Source organism: Solea senegalensis, linkage group LG11 (genome assembly GCF_019176455.1).
Source record: "Solea senegalensis isolate Sse05_10M linkage group LG11, IFAPA_SoseM_1, whole genome shotgun sequence".
Classification (NCBI taxonomy): domain Eukaryota; kingdom Metazoa; phylum Chordata; class Actinopteri; order Pleuronectiformes; family Soleidae; genus Solea; species Solea senegalensis.
This window is the reverse complement of record NC_058031.1, coordinates 10,677,256-10,698,133: the sequence shown is the minus strand read 5'-3', so window position 1 is coordinate 10,698,133 and position 20,878 is coordinate 10,677,256. Positions and strand designations below refer to the sequence as shown.

The 20,878-nt window shown below is 40.2% G+C and overlaps 2 protein-coding genes across 3 annotated transcripts; both read right to left on the bottom strand.

Moving 5' to 3' along the window:
* Positions 1–3,710: 3,710 nt before the first annotated feature.
* Positions 3,711–8,274, bottom strand: ssr4 (signal sequence receptor, delta). Its single transcript, XM_044039427.1, has 6 exons — positions 8,095–8,274; positions 7,643–7,761; positions 7,476–7,550; positions 6,508–6,597; positions 6,318–6,383; positions 3,711–4,297 (listed from the first exon to the last, which is right to left on the bottom strand). Exons 1-6 carry the CDS (start codon positions 8,141–8,143, stop codon positions 4,193–4,195), a joined length of 504 nt encoding a protein of 167 aa, XP_043895362.1. The 5' UTR covers positions 8,144–8,274; the 3' UTR covers positions 3,711–4,192.
* Positions 8,275–9,100: 826 nt separating this feature from the next.
* LOC122777738 (rho GTPase-activating protein 4-like) lies at positions 9,101–20,237 on the bottom strand. 2 transcript variants are annotated; one of them, XM_044039167.1, is made up of 23 exons: positions 20,023–20,088; positions 19,769–19,846; positions 18,456–18,545; positions 18,113–18,284; positions 17,845–18,007; positions 17,645–17,707; positions 17,432–17,560; positions 17,216–17,344; positions 16,899–17,120; positions 16,706–16,807; positions 15,659–15,838; positions 15,462–15,546; positions 15,292–15,319; positions 15,063–15,162; positions 14,866–14,926; positions 14,704–14,781; positions 14,456–14,584; positions 14,161–14,266; positions 13,090–13,317; positions 12,259–12,314; positions 11,915–12,158; positions 11,760–11,808; positions 9,101–10,256 (listed from the first exon to the last, which is right to left on the bottom strand). In XM_044039167.1, the coding sequence occupies exons 3-23, from the start codon at positions 18,520–18,522 to the stop codon at positions 10,071–10,073; spliced, it is 2,577 nt and encodes an 858-aa protein (XP_043895102.1). In that variant the 5' UTR covers positions 18,523–18,545; positions 19,769–19,846; positions 20,023–20,088; the 3' UTR covers positions 9,101–10,070. The 2 variants fall into 2 exon arrangements, with proteins under 2 accessions (XP_043895102.1, XP_043895101.1); XM_044039166.1 differs by lacking the exon at positions 19,769–19,846 and having other exon boundaries at positions 20,023–20,237.
* Between the last annotated feature and the right edge of the window lie 641 nt (positions 20,238–20,878).

Genomic DNA, 20,878 nt, shown 5'->3' with positions numbered 1-20,878 from the left:
ATTTATTGTACTAGATGTTTCTGACATAAATGGTGTTGTTTTTTTCTTCAGTGCTCAGTTTGAGGCAGTGCAGCACTTTTCTTTCATCAGAGAGCACTGTTCCGTGAGTCTGCAGGACAGTACTGCGATGCTTTCAAAGTGTCTCAGGAGTACTTGTCTGGGTCGAAAGGAGAAGCCTCACCTTTTCCTCTCTGCAGTCGTGGTGTTTTGGTTTTCAGCACGCTTCTGTTGTGCATTTGTTCCCCAGGCACAAGCCTCCACTTTGATTCTCCGCCAAATGGAAGGCTACAGCAACAACGTTCCTTTTCTCACTTTGTTATATCAGGAAAAAGATGAACTTCTCCTAAACCCGGTGGGTGTTCATGAATTTTCATCTTCCTGTCAGGAAGTTTAGCGGTCAGGAGGAGGATTCTTCTCTGCTGATGGGACCGGACCCCAGGACCATCCAGCCTCCTTGTTGCTTTATGGGAGAGGCTAAAACACTTTGCCGTGCATTGTACTGCCTGTACAGCCATTAGTGGACATTATAAAGACTAAATAATGAATGAATTCTATAAGAAGAGTTTTGTGGTACAAACACTTTAAAATATCTACTAAAATTAGACCAATAATTGCAGATGATTCCACTGACTCTGTCTTGCTTCCTGTGGACAGAAAACCTGTCGGTAGCTGTTTTCACCCGTCATCTGTCAGGGTATGGACAATCTAGACCTTTTAGATCCCGCGTCCGTGTTCACGCTGACTGTACTGATGGTTCATGTCTAAATTCAAGGTCACATCTTCATCACACTGGGGCAGCGCTTCCTGCCAGGTCAGTGACTATGATGGGGGGTATATGAGAAATAAATGACCCAGCTCTATGACTGCAACAAGGGCAAACGTATAGGTGAACTTTCCTCTTGAAACCATTATGGTGTCAGCCAAAGAGTCCATCATAATGGCTCTAATGAATGACGGAGCCCCCCAGCCTTGACCAAAGTCGGTATAAATCCGACCTGGAGCCACAAGCTTTACTACACTAAGCAATGTGTCTGCACTGCTTAACTCAAGATCTCCACAGGCTGCTGCTAAGGTCATTCTAAGGCACCGGGAGGCGTATCTGGTCCTCACCATCTTACACAACATATCTGTCTGTCTGTGACATTTATGCATTTTTTTTCATTACTTAAAGCGAGGTTGAGTTTGCGCTTCAGCAAGACACTGTCGTTGTTGTTTTTCCTCATAGTAAACACAGGCATGTGTTTTATCAGATGCTTTCCCAGGATTTATGTATGGAGAAGCAGTTTGTTGACTTCTTGTTGTATTTCATGGCATTCCATGAGATGTGCACAAAAATTAAGAAAGCTGTAACAGTGATGACACTTTTACTGTGAATGTGGGGAGGATGATTTATAGATATTTATGAGGGGAGGAAAGGTGTGTGTTTTTCTCATACATACGGTGACTGGTGCTATACTGGCAACTGCATTGACAGGAACAGCAGATTAGAGGATGCCCATAAAGGACAGGAAGAGGGGGGTTTATTGCGCAGCTATACATACAACGGACCCCACTGTGCATACAGATCCATGACATAGCCTGAACAATACCTGTTACATGGTAAGGAAGGGGAAGCTGGTGTCTGTGGTGTCTGTTTTCTGATGTACGTATGAAGTATGAAGAACATGTAGGAGAAGCAGTGTTTCAAGGAAAAGACTGAAAGTCTTCATGTGAGAATCATATGTGCGACGCCTGTTTCCACATTGCTGACTCCCACTAAGCCCATCCATGTCTGCCCCCGGAGTTACACACCTCTGTCAAAGCGGCTTTTCTTTGCCTCACAGCACACACACACAGATTCATCTATACGTTACAATGTGCTTTACTTTGGTAAATCCATATTTAAACCATGTCTTTAATTATTAAAAAATAAACTTGCTTCTGACTTGTTTGTTTGCTTGACTTTGTATGTTATTCTCTGAATTGGCAAATAAATATTTCACCACTGTAGGAATAAATTGTGACTTCCTCTGAGTGCATTCATTTAGCAACAACAAACTCAAAGTAATCTAAGTCTACATCCGCAATAATCTGATGTGTTGGTTGGAGATATACTCTCAGAGCCCCATCATAAAGAGGGGGAAGAATCAGCCTAGACTCAGTCAGTGGCTCACTTTGAGTGCTTGTTTGTTGAATCCACTTACTGAATTCCACCCTCCATGTACATTCAATCATCCTTCACTTGCCACAGACTAACAGGTGACTCCACGAGGGAGTGTCTGTACATTGCGATGTGTCTATTTTCCCCCTTCTGAAGGTGATGGAAGACAAATGCTGAGTCAGGATTAGACCACAGAAGTGTGTTTGTTTACGCTGACGAAGCGACAGAAAATGCAGACGTGAGATATGTCCAGTGTACACTGCAGGACTTTCACGAGTGGATCAAGTTACTCATACACAGAATTTGCATTATTCTCACAGGAGTTGGTGAGAAGTTGCAGTTGTGCTGCAGATTCTTTTTTTAACAAAATGCAGCATATTCCCTACAGACAACAGTGACTTAGGCCAGACTCTGCTACGTTAAAATCTCTTCAACAAACGGTGACAAACTGAAGTAGATGTAAAACAGAAGTACACTCCAAGGTGCATGGTTATCTTCGCAGCTGATACTGAACCAATACTGCCCATGGGGAAGTGATTGGGCTTCCACTCTTCTCAAAAAAAGCAGCACAGAGCTGCCACAGTGTGTTAAAAAGTGGCATTGCAGCGCTATCCCGACTGTATACTGCAAGACTATTCAACTACAAACTCAGTTGGGCCACATTTTCAAACAAAGAAATGGAGCTGGGCCAGACATTTTCTGCAGCCAGTGGGCAGCAGGTGATGACAAATTTGAAACATACATCAAAAAGTGCATTTAAAAAATAATAAAAGAACTAGCAATACAGTCATTTTGGTCATACCTGTCCTCCGTACACCTCAAAGTGTTTGTCATATTTGACTCAGGTGCAACTTAAAGTGCATCAAATCAGTGCATCACTAGTATCAGTCCCATACAGTCCTTTTACCAAATTACACTTGTCTGTCCTTGTGTTTAGTTTTATTCTTTTTTTAAATAGGTTGGCATTTTATCACTACAGTGCATCAGTCATGTACATTCCTCACTTTCTGATCGCATGATTTTTGTGGCGAATATCTCTCTCTTCAAAAACTCCATATTAAAAAAAAATTAGAACTAATACTAAGCATTTACAAAAGATTAAAACCAACAAAAACTGGCAAATCCACTCTAAAAATTAAATAATTTCTAATTCAAACTAATTTTGAAAACAAAACTCTATAATAAACTATAATAAAAAGACTCTTTGTGGTTTTATTAACCACATCTCGTCTAATAAAATTTTAATCGAAGGAGGAAAACAAATACGAGTCCAATCCATCACAAAAGTGGTGTGTTTCATTCATTTCTTTCATTACAGGCAGCATAAATCTTCCATTGAAGAGACCATCTTTCATCAATTAATCTATGAAAGTGAAGTCTTGCTGGCACTGGTTATTGCTACATACAGACTTAGTTTGAGGAATTGAGACATTTACGTCACTCATACCACCGGAATTTAAAAATAGATCCAACATTTTAAAAGGCATGTGCTCCTGAAAGACACATCTTCCAGTCTGTCCTGGAGAAAAAGGGAATCACTAGGCTATCACATGAACCACCACATTACAGCTGAAGAAAAATAAGCTATTTATTCATTTTATGGAGAGATTCTTCTATCTGGCTTGTTCACACCATCCTAGTAGAGTACTGACCTTTCTCCATTGGCGTTCAGCACAACTGTGTTCCACGCTCTACACTGAGGGATAATTTGGTCCAAAATATAGCAACATCTCTCATGCAAGACAGGAAACTAACATTTGTTTTATTTATTAATGTGGTCCAGGTTTATTTTTAATGGTTTTACCAAAGAAATATTACAAAATCCCATCCATCCATACTGACAGGACAAACTTCAGAAGAAACTGTTAAGTCATAAGACAGATGGCATACAGACACGGTCTGCATAAAAACAACACAAAGACTGCTCCTCTCATTCCTCATCCAAAAGCAAATCGAGTGGCAAAAATCCTGTTGGCTCGCCACAAAACTGGATGACGAATCATTGATCCACCACAGTTCAGTCTTTTAACCATCCAGTGATTGTGGGTCTGTTTATGCTTGGATGGTGCTCTTGGCAGTGAACGCCATGTAATAGACCAGGATACCGATGAGGGCAGCCACCACCTCAGTGGACACCCATGGGCCGCTCCACGCACCCTGTGGTGAGTTCAAGGGAAAAATATGATCAGCACAGGTTCTGTTGTCACAAAGCTGACTGGGTCAGTCATTGGCAACAACTGACTTAGCGTAACATTACACTTATCTCTATTTAAGATGGACAAACATGTTTCCCCCCAGATGTCAGAAACGAGGCTTTCATAGAGAAAACCCCCCTCCCCCCAGACCTGAATCAAATGTATCCAGTAGTGACGAAGAATCTACTCCCTTTTTTGAAGCCTTAAGAATGGTGATTTGACCAGCTGCAACTTATTACATGATACCAACTGTCCACTCATATGTGGCATGCTTTTATCACCTTTTGTCCTCTAAAAAGGGAATATAAGTGACATCCCGGTCTATTGAAGAAGACTCCTGAAGAAAATGTTTCCTGACGTTGTAAATCAAGTGAGAAGTTGGCTCAGTTTTCCATAGACTTCCATTCAAGTGGACTTTTCCTGCTGGTGGCTATTCAATATTGTCCTACTTCCAGGTTGGACTTAACCCTCTTATGACCATCATGATAATAAGGCCGTCTGGATTTATTTTGATTTTACGGATGTAGAATTGTCCAAAAACGTTCGAAGAGTGAGTGCTTCTGCCCCTTTTTCCAAGATAACTTTCACTTTTATCTGGTAGTTACCAGTCCAGTTAGGAATTCCGGTACTGAGAAGCTGACATCACAAACGCGTGATGCGCTGGTGAATCTTGTCTGTGATTGGACGGTCGTTCCAAGGAAGTCCTGAGGGCTCCCGCAATGACAAGTACATGGTCGCAAAGCTCTACTTCTCTTTGTCTGTTTTCCAGTATCCGTCCATCTTCAACCTCTTTCTCCTCTACATGAGGGTCAAAGGGGGAGCTGTGGCAATCTCCATGAAATGGAGGGAAAGATACACCCTAGATAGGTCACCAGTCCATATTTTTTTAATTTTCTAGACAGTGTGGTCTAGGAGTTGGTAATGAGAAGTATGAGAAGTATGCATGCCAAATCCCGTCAGCGACAACAGGATTGTAACCGAAGGGCAGCAAAATGGATGACTACATCCACTTTTTATATACAGGCTGTAATTATAACACAGTCATTCCTGTACCTAATTTATGGAGAGACATGGCTAATGAAACAATGCCGTAACTCGTGGGTTTTTGGCCTGTAACACCCAGAACAAGTAGAAGGACATGAAGTCCCCATAAAAAAACATCACATTGTCCCCCCACAGGAAAATGTGTCAGTAACCACCTTATCAAAATTTAGTAATTAAAAAGTCAAAAAGTATTTCAAAATTAAGATTTCGATCATGTAAAAAACAAAGGCAGTCATGTAGGAGCAGGTGCAGTGACTCACGAGTGAATGGGAGACTGCAGGTAAAGACACACTGAACATTTTTATATCCACACCATGTTTGAGGAGGAGTTGAGTTAAGTATGGCTTCTGTGTGTCATGAAGCCATATTTTAGACATGCCTAAAATGTTTTGAAAAGACAACTGGAGAGAAACTATTTTCAGTTTTAACTTCATAATTATTTTCTCTTTTTTGTCACATGTTCTCTGCCAATATTTTCTAACATATGCAATGTGAAGACAAGAAATGCTAAATTTACTTTACAGTATCTTAAAGCTTTTACTTTCTGTTGTGTTTCTGACCACCTTGTCAATACAGACCAAACACCCATATTCTTCTAGCTCTGTATATACCAGATTTTTAGCTGCTTAATGCTCTTCCATGTTCAGTAGTTAATTGCCAAGTTAAAGAGCTTTACTCTTAGTTAAAACAGTTAAGTTGTGGGGTGAGCAACTTTAAAGCTCTGTACAGCAGAGAGGAACTGTACAATGACGTGATATTCAATGTCAAAGCCTTACATCAAGGGAAACCTTTCACACATGAGAAACCATGTGATCGATTGTTAATATAAAATTAATACCGATTACAGATGCTCTAACTGAAGAATGATAGGTTGGAGATTGTGTTAGACAGTTAATGTACAATCACATGTTCAACCTGACAGACTGAAAGAAACTCACCCTGTGGTCAATATTGACAGAGAAGAGAGGCTGGATGGCGTTGACATCTTCATTGTTTCTCTGAGCCTAGAACCAAAAACATTCACCAATACAAGTCAGATTAAATAGCCTTTGCAAAACAACTGGAGATCACCTGCAGAAAATGTTTAGTTTTTTCTCCTACAGCTCATCTCATACATGCAACACACACCTTGCGCAGGGCACTGTAGGACTCCTCGTCAAAGAATTTGACCTGATATGTTCCAGAACTGGCCTGTTTGTGGGGAAGGCTCCAGGAAACCTGACAAGAGACAACAAAAACACCCATTAAACAATCCATCCATCCATCTTCTACCGCTTTATACTGAAGGTTGTGTAGCAGCAGGATAGGGCTGCAACTGATTTTCATAATTGATTAATCTGTCGATTATTTTCTCGATTAATGGAATATTCGATTGGTCCATAAAATGTCAGAAACTGGTGGTCAGTGTTTACCAAACCTGAAGATGATTATGTTCTCAAATCCACAAATCAAAATTATTCAGTTTGAGTAATCAATTAATCAAATAATCGATGCAGGCCTACAGCAGTGTGAGCGGCAGTGTGCTTTAAAAAAATGGCATGTTTATGTATTTGGTTTTAGAAAGCAATTACTCTGTTTAACAGAACAAAAACAAAATGACTATAACATATAATATAATACACATAAAATATATTGGCTCATCCCTAGTGTAATGGAAAATGACACTTATATTGCTTGTTTCATCATATAGGTGTGTGTGGCTTAGTTACACCATATGGCTAAACACTTGTTAGCCTTTGACTCAATAAATGTGTTCACCTTTAACCTAATACATGCACAGATTAACTCAAACACTCAATAGTTCAAACATTTACACCAAACGGATTAATTCCCATACAAAACTGATTTACACCCTGTTTGAGAATCTTCCTGTTGTTTTAAGGCCCAAGGCCACAGTTCTCCTTCTACATGCTTCTCTTTGCATGCTGCACAGATAAGCTAATGACAACTGGCTATAAAAAAACTATGTAACTTTCTCTGTGATTCAAAACCATCTTGACCTGCCTCTGAGGTGTTGTTCAGGAGTATATTATCAAAACTGAGGCAGTTTGAGGTATTGGTGTCAGTAGGTAATATGGAGGAGGACACAACTATACCTGGTACTTCCCAACATCCTGGCCTCTGGTCACTGGGAACTGTCTTCCATTCACATCAGCATACAGAGTCACACTCTGGAGGGGAGACAATTTTTCAGTGAGTCACTGATTTGACCACATCATCACATTGTCTTCTCTCAGTTGAAGGGCTGAAGGTGCACGGTTACCTGAGCTCCGTTGGCACAGGCCAGGCTGAGTTCAACGATGAAGACAGACTCGGAGGAGATGACAGCGTCAGAGGTGGTGTAGGCTGCCGGAGTGATCACTGGGTCTGTGCAGCTCTCTCCTGTCAACATAGAACACGCCTGAGGTTAGTTATAACCTCCAACACCTATGGCAAAGCCTTATAACACTCACTGGTATTAGTCAGAAGTTATGAATATCGTATATGGCAAATGTGCATTGGAAGAATGTAATTTTGGATATGTGAAACTTTATTTTAACAAGTAATAACTGAATTGCGAATATCTATAAGACAGCCCAGCTATTAAATGTTAAAAAGACTCTTTAGTCACTATCTCAAGACATGCGAGTGATTCAGGAACGAGCCATTAGCATAGCCCCAGTTAGCACTGCAAGCTTCATTTAGTGCTTTTCCACCCGTTTAACGTGGTCTTACCCGAGCAGGCGGCCACCAGTAGGGCGAGGAAGGCGATTATTCGGATCATAGTTGTTTCTGGGCGGCTGTCTGAGAGGTTTCGTGGTCGTGGAGCTTCAACTACTGCACCGTACCGCTGCTTTCACGCCGACCGAGTAAAAGAAGTCCACCTCAGCTCACCGCTGCCAATACACTGCGCCTGCGCTTCAATGACGTGTCCCGTAGTGGCGCAAAGCTTTCTGGGAAAGTACTCAGAGTCGACACGTCATCATGTAAATTACGGCCCTGTGTTTGTGTTTACCAAGCCTTTTGGCATTTAATCTCCAAGTTTGACGATCTGGAATTACCATTACAGATGTATATGAGGTCATTTTCAGTAGTCGTTATTTCATCGTCACTTTTGATTTTTATTTAACCATGCCATGAAAATCCCATTGACATTAAAATAACCTCTTTTTCAAGGGAGTCCTGCAGCAAATACACGAACACAAAAGACACATAGACCAGCAGCAGATGTATAGTAGCTGTATTAAGTTCATTCAGGGTAGGGCTATGACAGGGCTATAGCTGTCATATTTTTATACTCTTACAATGTCATTTATATAAGCAGTTTAATAATGCATGTATTGAAAAACATTTACTCAACACTTAGGGTATGTCTTTCCAAATTGCATGCTGGGAGTGCACTATATGCTCTCCACTTATTAAGAATAAATTACATTAAAATTAGAACAGTCATTTTCCCAGAAAATGCAGTTGGAAAAATCACAAAGAGTCACCTCACTGTGGCCTGTGTGTTTGTGCATTTCTTTACATTCAGTGACGAGCGCTCTTGCCGTTGCCTTTGACTTGTACACCTGCCTCCCTTCGATTTGTCCATACATTTTTCAAAAAGGCTAAAAGTCTGAAATTAATAAGAAAAATAGTTGCATAATGGTTGTCAACAAGCCAAACATTTTTACATAAGACTTTTTTTAATTGCCTGAAAATTGTAGGAATTTGATCAGTAAAAAAAGGCAAAACATGATGACATCATAAAACTTTATTTTGTTACATATACATTTGGCAGCATTTATCATGTTTCTGATAACAAAAATATGTAAACTTGCATAAATAAGTAATTATTCTAGCTCATTACTTAAATAATTAGATAAATCTGATTATTTTACAAAATGGCAAAGAAAATCTACTTGATTAATCAGTCTCAACTCTAATGTTTACCTCATTGACATAAAAAGGGATGGATTAAAAAAAAACACCCATCTGTAAATTCTAATAAAGTTCAGTGGCAATAGAAACTGCATGACTACAGTCAAAATGATCAAACAACTTCCCTCGTCTTGCGACTAATTAAAAACAAAAAAGAGGGCAAAACATATTTATTTTGCAGCCCAGATATCCAGAGAATCATATGTTAGTCAACAACTCCTTACAAATAAATATACAGTATTTGCAGCTACAACAGTCACTTTTTTACTTCTTAAATTTTGATAAACAAACATTTTATGAAGAACATTTGTGCAACAGTATGTTCAAGTGCTGACTTGAAAGTCAACTAGAAAGAAATCACTTTTATGAGGAAGATCTGGCCAAGACAGCTCACCACTTATATTTCAGATAAAACAACCCACCACATATATGCACTTGAAAAAAAAAAGATCACTGAAAAACATTGGCTTGAAATGGAAATGGTTGAATATCAACACCTACACAAATCTGTGCAATTCAAGTAATCCACAGTTTACACAATGTGCTGCAGCTCCATCACAACAGGGATCTGCTGCACAAACCACGAATGAGAATGCCTCCGAGGCGAGAGCCATCAAATGAAAAGAAGCCCAGGCAAATCACGGGGCGTTCAGAAGTGACTCTGGGTCAGCAGTGTCAGTTTTCTAGAAATAGAAGTGCTGAAAGCTGCTGTCAGAACACGTCACCACACACTTCACTTTTCACTTATAACCTCCCCTCTCTCTTTTCATGTCATCTACTAATGCCTCTCAGTCCAGTGGATCTACTGATTTAAAAAGCCCCCCTCCTTTCCCCCTGCGTCCATCCCGCTTCCCTTTCCTTTGGGCAGCTTGGACAGAGGGAGAGGAGGTGGTGGAGGAGGAGGAGGAGGGATCCTGCGGTACTTGACGAGAGAGGAGTTCCTTGAAGACCGAGTCCATCTGGCGACAGACCTCCTGTGAGACGAAATAAACAATGGTGACGAGTGAAGGGATGAAAAAAACTTTTTGTCCATCTGCCTTATGTTTATGACTTTATGATTGTAATAAAAGCCAGTAAATGTCAGTGTCATCAGTATTTAAAATGACACTAAATATGAGAGTGTGTGCGTGTATACCTAATTGAACATATTAAATAATTTACTAATGTTCAACAGGCCAGTGGGTTCACAGGCTGTGAAAGCTCACTTGGCTACTGCTGTGATCTTTCCAAGAACAGAACTTCCTTTGTTTCTAAGCATTTTAATTTATCACGGTGAAGGCATCCCTCAAGGAGACTTTAACCTTCAACTAGACGTGTTGCAGAACATCTGGATGAAAATCTCATGATTAGTAACTCGCTAGATCAGAGGTCTCAAACTCGTGGCCCATGGGCCACATGCAGCCCCGCACGTCATATCGAGTCATAATGGGAACTGAACACACAATACTAAATATGATTGTTAGCCATTGTCATCAACAGTGAGCAAAATGTTTATAATAATACATTTGTATCACACGTTTAAATGGATTACATTTAACATAAAATGTTTTCATTATATAAAAGAGTTTATATTACAGTTGTCCATATGTTATTTACTTAAAAAAAAATCACTTGTACCATTAAACTACACAAAACTATGTATTGTTCCACATCATAACAAAAAAAAAAACTTTTCCTCAGAAATTCTGTGAAATGTCATGGATATCGTTGTTTTATTATCATGATGGAATATTGTAATATGATTTTAAGCTCATATCACCATAGCAGTTTCTTGTTTTATGCGGACTATGTGAATGCAAAGGGTCCCCAAGCCACCAGGGGGCCCCAAAGCTGCATGTTCGGCCTCATCTGAGGAGAATTAAATTATCTGTAGCTGTCTCGTGTTTATTAAATCACTTATATGCTTAAAAACGTAAATGTAGGATATTAATAAAATAAGCTGCAATAATAAGATGTGGCTGATGTTTTAATTTATTTTTTATTTTATTATTTTTTTGGGTTGTGAGAATGTGTTGTGTTCTTGCTTCCAAAATTTAAATTCCTTGAATTATATTTGTTTAAATCAGTTTAACTTTAGTTTCATTTTAACATGAGAGGTTATCATGAATTGTAATAGATTGTGGCATCTTCATGGATCATCTAAAGAGTTCGGAATCTCTCCATCATAGAGAAACTAGGGGCCCCCAAACAGCAGATCGCATAGGGCCCCAACTAAGCCAGAAACGGTCCTGCATATCACAGTTTTTTCACATGGACCCCTCATGACTAAACTGGACACTCATTGGCCCGCAGGTCATTTGAGTTTGAGAACTGTTAGATACTGGCATTTAAAATCAGCAGCAGATTGTAAAATCCACTCACACTACAAAATTCATCTATTAGGGTGGTAAAAGGTGTTTGCTGCAGCTGATAGATCATAAAATAAAAGTGTGGCTTTTTTACATGATGGAATAGGCAATTTAAAAACAAAAACAGACCTTGTCTACTTGAACACCAACATCCTCTGAAGATGAGTGTTCCTGGATCCTGCATACAGATAAATAAATTAATCCAAAATAAGATAAGATAAGATAATAAAAAAAAAAATCCACACAAATAAGTCATCAATGCTACAACATTTAATGGTACTCACAGTCTGTGAACCAAGAATGGAGACGGGGCCCTCCTCGGCCTGCACTGTGGCCCAACAGGACGCTGAAACATTAACTTTCCTGGTGCAATGGCTCCCCCTGCTGTTAAACACGTTAACCTGTTTCGATCGATCTCAAAACTGCAACTGCTGCTGATGTCTCTGTCTCTGGGACGTTCATCGCTTGTCTGTGATGGTGCTGCAGACAAGCTGGTGCTGCTGTCAGCTAAGGAAAACGTTTCCAACTCTGGAGCACATCGTGATTACACATTATCTTTATTTGAATCAATAACACACAAAAAAGTCTTGTGAGGAATGATGAAACCAGGATAAGCACGTAAACTTACCATCTTTGCCATGACTGTACTCTGCTTCTACATCTCCTTCTTCAATAAGAGACTCACTGTGAAGAAAACACCCACAGATAATCATTGCAACACACAATGTTTGTTAGTTAATTTACTTTAAAGGCATTTTCTATAGGGCAGGTTGTGTAGCAGCAGGTTAGGGCTGCAACTAACTTACTTTAAATTATTTATCATTGATTAATCTGTAGATTATTTTCAAATACTTGTTTGGTCCATACAGTGTCAAAAAATGTCGATTAGTGTTTACCAAATCTGGAAATTATGATGTTCACCATGTTCATGTTCACTTTGTCCACAAATCAAAATGATTCAGTTTAAATGATTTCTTTGATAAATGGAGCAAAAGAAAAGTCAAAAATGTACATTTCAGAGACTGAAAAAACAAAGTTTGTTTTACTTATTGACAAAAACACTGAGTGATTAATTTAGTAATGGATTAATAATCACACAATGTGTGTTTTCTTTAATGCATTTGAGATCAAGGGCCTGGCAAACAGCAGCAATTGGGTAAAAGTCAAAACTGTTGAACGTTAAAACTGGCTGACATTCAACATTTGGAAACAGAAAACCTGGACTCATTCAGGATTGCTGGGTTTTTAAAATGAAAATCAGACTGAAAAGTTATTCCAAAACCTAAAAGTTTCCTTTAAGGAACAACAACATTGCAAGATGTCCAAAGAATAAAGATTATGACTCCAATGTTACACATTTAAGACACAGAATGTGCTCCATAAAAGTAAAATCTTAAATATTTAAATCTAGATACCGTCTCAATCTCTCGACCATTATATTATGTTTGTTGTGTCTTACCAGTCGTCCTGTTCCAGTGTCATGCATTTCTCATACACTGGACCCTGAACTTCACTCTGACTGGGGAAGATGCTCTCGTGCTGGATGATGATGCTCGTCACCAGAGCGTTGATCTGTGGCTGCAGGGTCACAGCATCTTCTTCCTGAGCAACTCTGACTAGAGAGGGACCGAAACACACAGCCAGGTTGTAAGGCTGCATCATGTTCTCGTCACTGTACTGTGACACACTGGAGAGGGAGGCAGAGAAAAATCAAGTAGAATGAATACAATGTAGAGGAGTATTGGACTCCTAAAGTAGAGCATGACAAAAAACAAAACATTATGGTTTAATCTATACTGAGGTGGTTTCTATCATTTCTGTTTTCTGTTTTATTTTGGCTTTCTTGCTTTAAATATTTTCGAAAATTAATGTTGACGTGTTTTATCATGTCAGGTAATGAGTTGGAAGCACAGAGATAATCTATGATTTAATAGATAATTGATACTTTATAAACAAATTCATGGTTTCATTATATTTCAACTCAACAGCTTATGCTGTACTTTTATGTAAACAAGGTCTATTGGCCATAAATTACAAAACAAAGGGGGAAAAAACTGTAGTAATGAGTTGGTCTGAAGTACAGAAGACTAAAAGTGTAACACAGAATTGATTGACAATTTATACGACATGCTTTAAATAACAGTCAAACCAGGCAGGGTGGACAAATGGTGTATGGGATGACATTACAAGGGTTAATGTCTACAGTTTCCTGTTTCCCTGTTTCCATGGTCCATCTGTCCATCTTATTTGTGTCACCCTACATGTGTTAATAAATAAATCCTAACTTGAGTGACTGTATTGCACAATTGCTTCATAAGCTGTGTTAAAATATATATACAAAATAAACAAATCTATTTTGCCAATGTTCCATCATATTTATAATCAGATCTAATAAAACATCAGTAAAGTGGGGAAAAAAAGTCCTTCCTCTTTGTAAAAGGAAACGTGTTGGTTTCTTGTAAACTCTTCTTCAGTTATTTTTTGCCTTTTCAAAATACTGAACATTAACTGAAAGAGTTGCAACACTTACTGATAAAGGAATGCAAAGAGATACCGCATGACAACGATGACTGGCTCTGGATAGGAAGCGATGACTGTTTTGAGCTGAGCTGCTCTCTCCGCCTTGCTCTTGATTTCTGATTAAAAAAAAAAATAGATGATGATAAAAGAGGAGTTTCTGCTAAGCACCCATCGCCACAGTTTCAGTTATTTCAGCAAACACACCCACAATCATGAGCTTTTTATGAGCGTTATCATCCTAACCAAAAACTGAAATCAAACCTTGTGTTTTCTAAAATTCTAAAGTAAATAGAGGACACACTCACGAGCATACTCCAGGAGTTGGTTGGTGCTGTCGATGGGGAAGAGGGGATGGTTCAGGCTTCTAAAGTAAAGTTTCAGCACACCAGCCACAGAGTCCATGTCATACGTCTGCTCGGCCAGGGGGTCTTGTCCTGTAAGTAAGCCCATGGCACACTGCCCCACATTATTAATGCTCCACAGTGATGTGAGCTATTCTGTGCTAGACCGGTCCATCAAACATGCCGACAATTATCAAAGCAACCAGACCTACCTCGCTCAAATGCATCCCTCAGGTTGTTGACCTCCGTCTGAGACCCAGGCACTCTAAATATCCCTTCATGGTGGAGACCTGATGGACAGACAGGGGGACATGAGGGTTTGCGTCAGAGCTACAGAAGTCCTCCTGCAGGTTTGTCGTTACTTGAATACTCACCGTTGAGGTTTATGAAGCAGATACAACTTTCCACAACAATTGGAATCTGTTGTCCTGAGGCCTGAATGAAAGAAATGTTGCAATACGTTTCACAATTGTAGGCATGTAAGTGCAAATGCCTGCCCTAAAGGAGAATAATGAACTGAGTAACCTGCTGAAAGTCAGAAATGCTGGGAGAGGAAACTGTGAGTTGATACCTGTATGAAGGACATCATGTCTCCATTGAAAAGCTTGTGGTTGTGGGTCAAACTGGTACTCGAGTGATTCCTCCTGACACGCATGGACTTTCTACCGTGTCTACAAGGCAAAAATACCATGTTGTGAAAGTCACATTTTGCCATACTGCAAACAGCATACAGTAAGATGGCTTCCACAGATAATCAACAGGGCATGATATCCATATGTTTCACAGCATTTATAACCTACCTAGGTTGATATCCATTTGAAGCATCAGCTAGGAAGAAAGAGAGGGTTAGAATAGGCTAAAGCAGGAACAAGAAATGAACAATTTCAACAATTTGAAAAAGGACTAATACATATATATAATACTCTAATATACGTTTTGTTCAGCAGTTTGTCTTAAAATGCAGAAGTACCTTTTTCTACAGCCACTTTTAGCAGGTCATGTTTGGCTTGCAGTTTAGATACAAGGGAACTGCCAACCAGGTACTCTTTGACTCTCTGTAAAAAAAAAACAGATGTCATTTGAAATCAGTTATGCATCACCGAACAACCCATTGTAAAAAACAAACAAACTATTGAGTGCATATGGCTGTAGACTGCTTTAACTCACAGTGAAGTACATGTTCTCTATCTCCTGCAGGTTGGCCCTGCGCCGGGCCACACTAGGCTTGACGGTGAGATTTTCAATGCTGCCTTCTTTAGATGAACTACCATAGCTGCTGGGCTCCAGATCATCGTCACCGATAGTCTCCACCAGGGAAGAGTGGGCTGCCAACATATTCTTACTGGCCTATATGACAGTGGAACAACAATCATGCTGATGACCACAGGGGCTATTTCTGCATATATCAATAACACAAAAAAGGCTTTGGTTAAACTTGACTTGAATAGAGATTTCGCAGACATGAAATGTGTAAAAAAAGAACAATTTTAAAGATGGAGTTTCTTTTACTAACCTGAGACTGACCAAATGTTTGATCAACTAAAATACAGACATTTAAAGACAACACCTAAATTCAGCCAACTCATCTTTATTTTGTCAAAGTGACAAAATAAAGATTCCTGTGTACAGGACACTTTGCATCCACTTTAATTAGGTACATTGAAAGCTCCACTGTAGATCTTCTATCAGTCCCTGAGGACATCTTAGTAATCACCAAAACACTCCCACTTCCCTTTCTTCCTCCACCCATCCTCACTCTCACAAATACACAAAGAAACTGAGGCCTCTCTTGCAGCTGTGGGAAACATTTTTCTCTCTATAGTCCTTTGGTAACATTATGTGTTGTTTATCTGTCTTTTAACATAGCATTACTTGTGCAGACTGCATCTAGTAAACTTGGAGCAGTGTGCTGCAGGAACAGCAGCAATTTTGATGATCAGATGACGTCCATAAGAGGCCAAAATCATGATTGTAAATCAAACATGATTGTCAAGTCCAACTGAGCGACCAGGTTTGTGTTTAGCGGTAGATTCCACCTCTGAAACTTCTCATGGGTGCATCTTTGTGTTTTCAGTCACAGTGCTGCTGTTTGAATAACGTGCAGCAGACAAAGGTTATGCAGTCTGTATATTCAGTGCGACTCATGTAGATACAGTAGATCAACAGAAAAAGTGAGAATGAATTAATAACAAGAGTTGGCGTGTTGTATTCTACCTCCTCTGTTTCCAGGGTGACCGCTTTCATTCGTGTCTGTATCTGTTTGAATCTGGTCTCCAGCTCACATCTCATTTCACTCTCTGCACTGACCTCAGAAATCTGTGGAAAAAGACAGGAGTCTAGAGATGATGTCAAAGTAAACGCATACAAGCGGATTATTCACAGAAAAAAAAAAAAACCACACACACACCTGGTCGCCATCATGGGGCTGATAGGTGAAACGAAGGGGCATAGAGAAGGTGTTGTAGTTGTCCTGCAGGAAAGTGTCTCTGTCGTGGCTCTGGTCCAGTTCAGACATGGCCCCTTCAAGCTGCTTTAGCCCTGTGCTCAAGTTCTGCTGAGCCTGCCTCCGTTTGGACATGTAGGCCTGCAACACCCGGCCTAAAGAGAGGTGGTAGCCTACATCTGCACACTGATAGAGAAAGTATCGGTGACTTAAAGCAGCTGCTTTGAGGAAATGTTAGGAAAAGACAGCAAACACACGAGGATGGGAACTGACGCACTCACATCAATGAGAGTAGAGATGTCTTGGAAGTAGTACTTATTCATGGAGGCATTGGCTGCACCCAGGTTTATGAGGTAGTCATTTCGGGCCTTGCTGCATTTCAGGTGTATCTCTTGAACCTTACCTTGTCTCTATAGCAGAGAGAAAATCCAATCATTGAGGCAAACAATCGACATGCATGTACATTAAACTAGAAAAAAGGTATAGTATATATTTACTTTTTCTATCAACCTCTCCAGTTTCTTCGCAGCACTCTGCTTCTGCTTTTCCTCCAGTTTCGCTGCCTCCTTCAGCTTTCCCTGTGCACACACATACTCTGTGTGGTACTGGTAGTATGTCCTCCATGCCTGCACGCAGATATAAGCAGCGATGAGTTTCTTGCTCGTTAAGGAAACTAAAAAAACGTTTTGGGTATTTGGTTTCTCACTTACAGTCTGCAGCTCTGTGGTGCCCTTGAGTAGACCATCCTGTAGCTGAGAACAGACATCTTTACTCTGGAATGAATGCATCAAAACAAAAATACTTGGGTTTAAGAAGTGAAAGTCAGAAACGCAGTTACACTGTAAACAGAAACAGATACTGCTTTGAAATATGGCTTCATGTTTGTGGCTGGAGGTGCTTGTATTGCTACCTTTTTAGCAAGGCGTTGTGTGTACTCAAGACAGTATGTGAGGGGGTGGATGAGGAAGTTGCAGCAACTCTCACTCAGTCCATTATGGTCCCTACTTTCCTGGCGTGTCTGAGAAAGCAGAGTCAGCCAGACCTTTGACACAGAGTGACTGCTGGTCTCCTTCCTGAGCATATGTAGAGAAGAGAAGTTACTCTTTTAAGATATGAGAAACGCTGCACCACTTCAAATGACCCCTAAGGCAGTCTAAGGCAGGATGGCCTTTCTTTACCTCTTAATTCTGGACGTAAACCTTTCAGCGAGTTTTTCCAGGGACCGCGCATACTCGCTTTCAATTTCACCCCGCCGCCGCAGGTAGTCTGTCAAATCCTGCAGCTGCTGGGTCTTCTGCTCAAGTTGCAAGTCCAACACCTTCAGTTGGTCTGTAAGCTGGCAGCGTACCTCTAAAGGATGAAGAGAAAACAGCAGACAAGGGGTAGAGAATGAAACTAATGAATAGGGCTCATTCGGAAAGTTCCACTGCAGGTGTGAAACTATTTTTTTTTTCACAGGCAACATGAGATGTGAAGAAGGCACAGCTGTAAGAGTGGTAAAGATAGAAGTAATTATTTCACCTTTGATTTGTGTATCATAATCCACCACACCGACCTTCTCCTTCCGAAGTTTCACATGAGAATTCATTGTTGCTCCAACTGGGTGAAATTCTGTGTAAAAGGAGGAAAATATTTTTCTTTCACCATCCAATGTTTAAATGAATTCACCTTCTCCAGTCCGTCCACCACTCTTTTAATCTGTAATTTGCATGCAAGCTATTCTGTGTTTCTGTGCTGTGCAGTGAAGGCCTGATATGACCCACTGTCGCAGCCATGCTCAAGCTTTCACACGGTTAGTGCTGAAACATCCCCACTGCACAAACCATGCCAACTTCCTCTTGCCACAGAAAGAAAGAAAAGCAACACTTTGATCTTACTGTAACACATCTCTACACACTGGCCACCCTCTGCTGTGCTCTGCTGAGTGGTAGACAACTAGAAAACCAGCTGGCATGTGCTGTCTGCTGCGCCGGTCACGCTGCAGAAATGCACAAGGTGCAAAAATAGCTCTACATCTCTGCTGCCCTGAAAATAGGATGCACCACAGGGCGTACAACTCTGTGGGGACTTTTCCCCCCAGAAAACTACTCTTGTTGTGATAATTACTTTAAAGCATCAAGCATAAAGCAACAAAATCCACTTTTTTTACCCTGTCCTTCTACAGCAGACATTGTTGGGTGAATTTGCCTAAGCAACGTATTCCCAGGTTTAACTGTAAATAATGATCTTAGACAGGTTTACACTTGAGAGGTTTGGTTTCACTTTCTAGTCCATTTTTATCATGTGTGGCGTCCTGCTGTTGAGTGTGACTGGAACATATGCATGACAGTCACTTAAACACACGATCAGGTGTCAGGCCTTTCACAAATTGAAAAACTAACATCTAAATTACTGATGTCTGAAAGATAAGATCTACTGGGCAACATTTAATTGTAAACAGAAAGCGTTGGGTATTTTGTTGCCCTCACAAACACCCTGCCTCCACCCGCTGACTTCACCGTTTTTGAAAAAAGCCATATGTCAGTCATCAGCAGCTGGTTCAACTGAACGGTGCATCATCCATTCTTTCCCAACTGACTTAAAATGTCTCTGCAATACTTTGGCAATCCCAAAACCTCCCTGCAGAAAGGAGTGCGTCTCATTTTTCCAGCATGTCACCCTTTTCCACCAGCCCTTTCATTCTTTCTCTGTGTGATCAGCAGTGAATCACCACCTCCTGTTGTCACAATCTGCTCTCCTATTTTAAATAAGTTGCTCTTAACCTGCGTGTCACTCGTTTTGCAGTGTGCTTTTAAAGCAATGATGCATTTTTCAGACCTTGTTTCCACACATACCAGCACACAGATGCTGCCTGAACCACGGGACATTAAAGACCTGAGGGCTGCATGTGTCTGCAGCCAAATGTAATGTAGCTGAAACAAAGAAGCAAGAACAAACCTTCATAACAGTATGACACTACACTTTGCTACAAAAAAAACATTATTCATTAGAATTATTATTAGACCCAAATTAGCAAGCTGTCCTGTCTTGGTACTACAAGTGAAGAAGTGAAAATCCAAAGAAAGTTCAGAAACAAATGAAGTCCTACCTGATGAGGAGCAGTCTTGACAAGTCTCTTCTCCAGATTGAGAAAACCAAATAATGCCAGTTAATAGCACAGTAAGCACTCAACTGTTTCACCACCCCCTCACATTGGACATGGATGGTTGTGGGTGGAGTAGAACTCATTTCCCTGACACTCGCTCTCTTTCTCACTCCTCATCTCACTCACACATTCAGTTTGAGGCTTCAGTGTGTGATTGTGCAAATGTGTGACGAGAGAAAAAAACTCTTTGAGTCAAGTCCTTCTTCTTTATTTTATTGCTGCCTCTTGAACCCCACAGCAGGTTTTCAGTCCAATCAGACACCAGCTGCATTCACTGATTAGTCCCTCCTCACTGGCTTTTCACTGCTCACTAAATGAAATCAGTGGCTATAGAGTTCCTGTATAAAAGGAGAAGCCATGAATACTTGAGCAGAGGATTTAATCTGCATTCTGTTTACATAGTGTGATCACCGAGTCAGAGGTTATTTGATTTTAAACTGAAAAAGAAAAAGAAAAAAGAAGTTATTCCCAATTTGTGACAAAGCAGCAAACTTTCTGAAAGGTCAGTCTGCATAGTCAGCTCTTATCTGTTATGTACTTCTCTCTCACTCCTTCTTCCTTCCTCAAATAAACAGTTGGCTGATGATGTTACATAATCACCTACAGAAGCAAATCAATTAAAGTGGCATCATAGCCAGTACAGAAAACACACACTGAGGAAAGCCATGTTTTTAATACCGGAACCCTAATCTTATTCATGGTATGAATGTATGACGTATCAGGGTTAAAGTGGGGTCACATGGATCAAAAGCTATCTTGGTGATCAGTTGTAAACAAGTAACGTTGCAGTAAAGCTCAA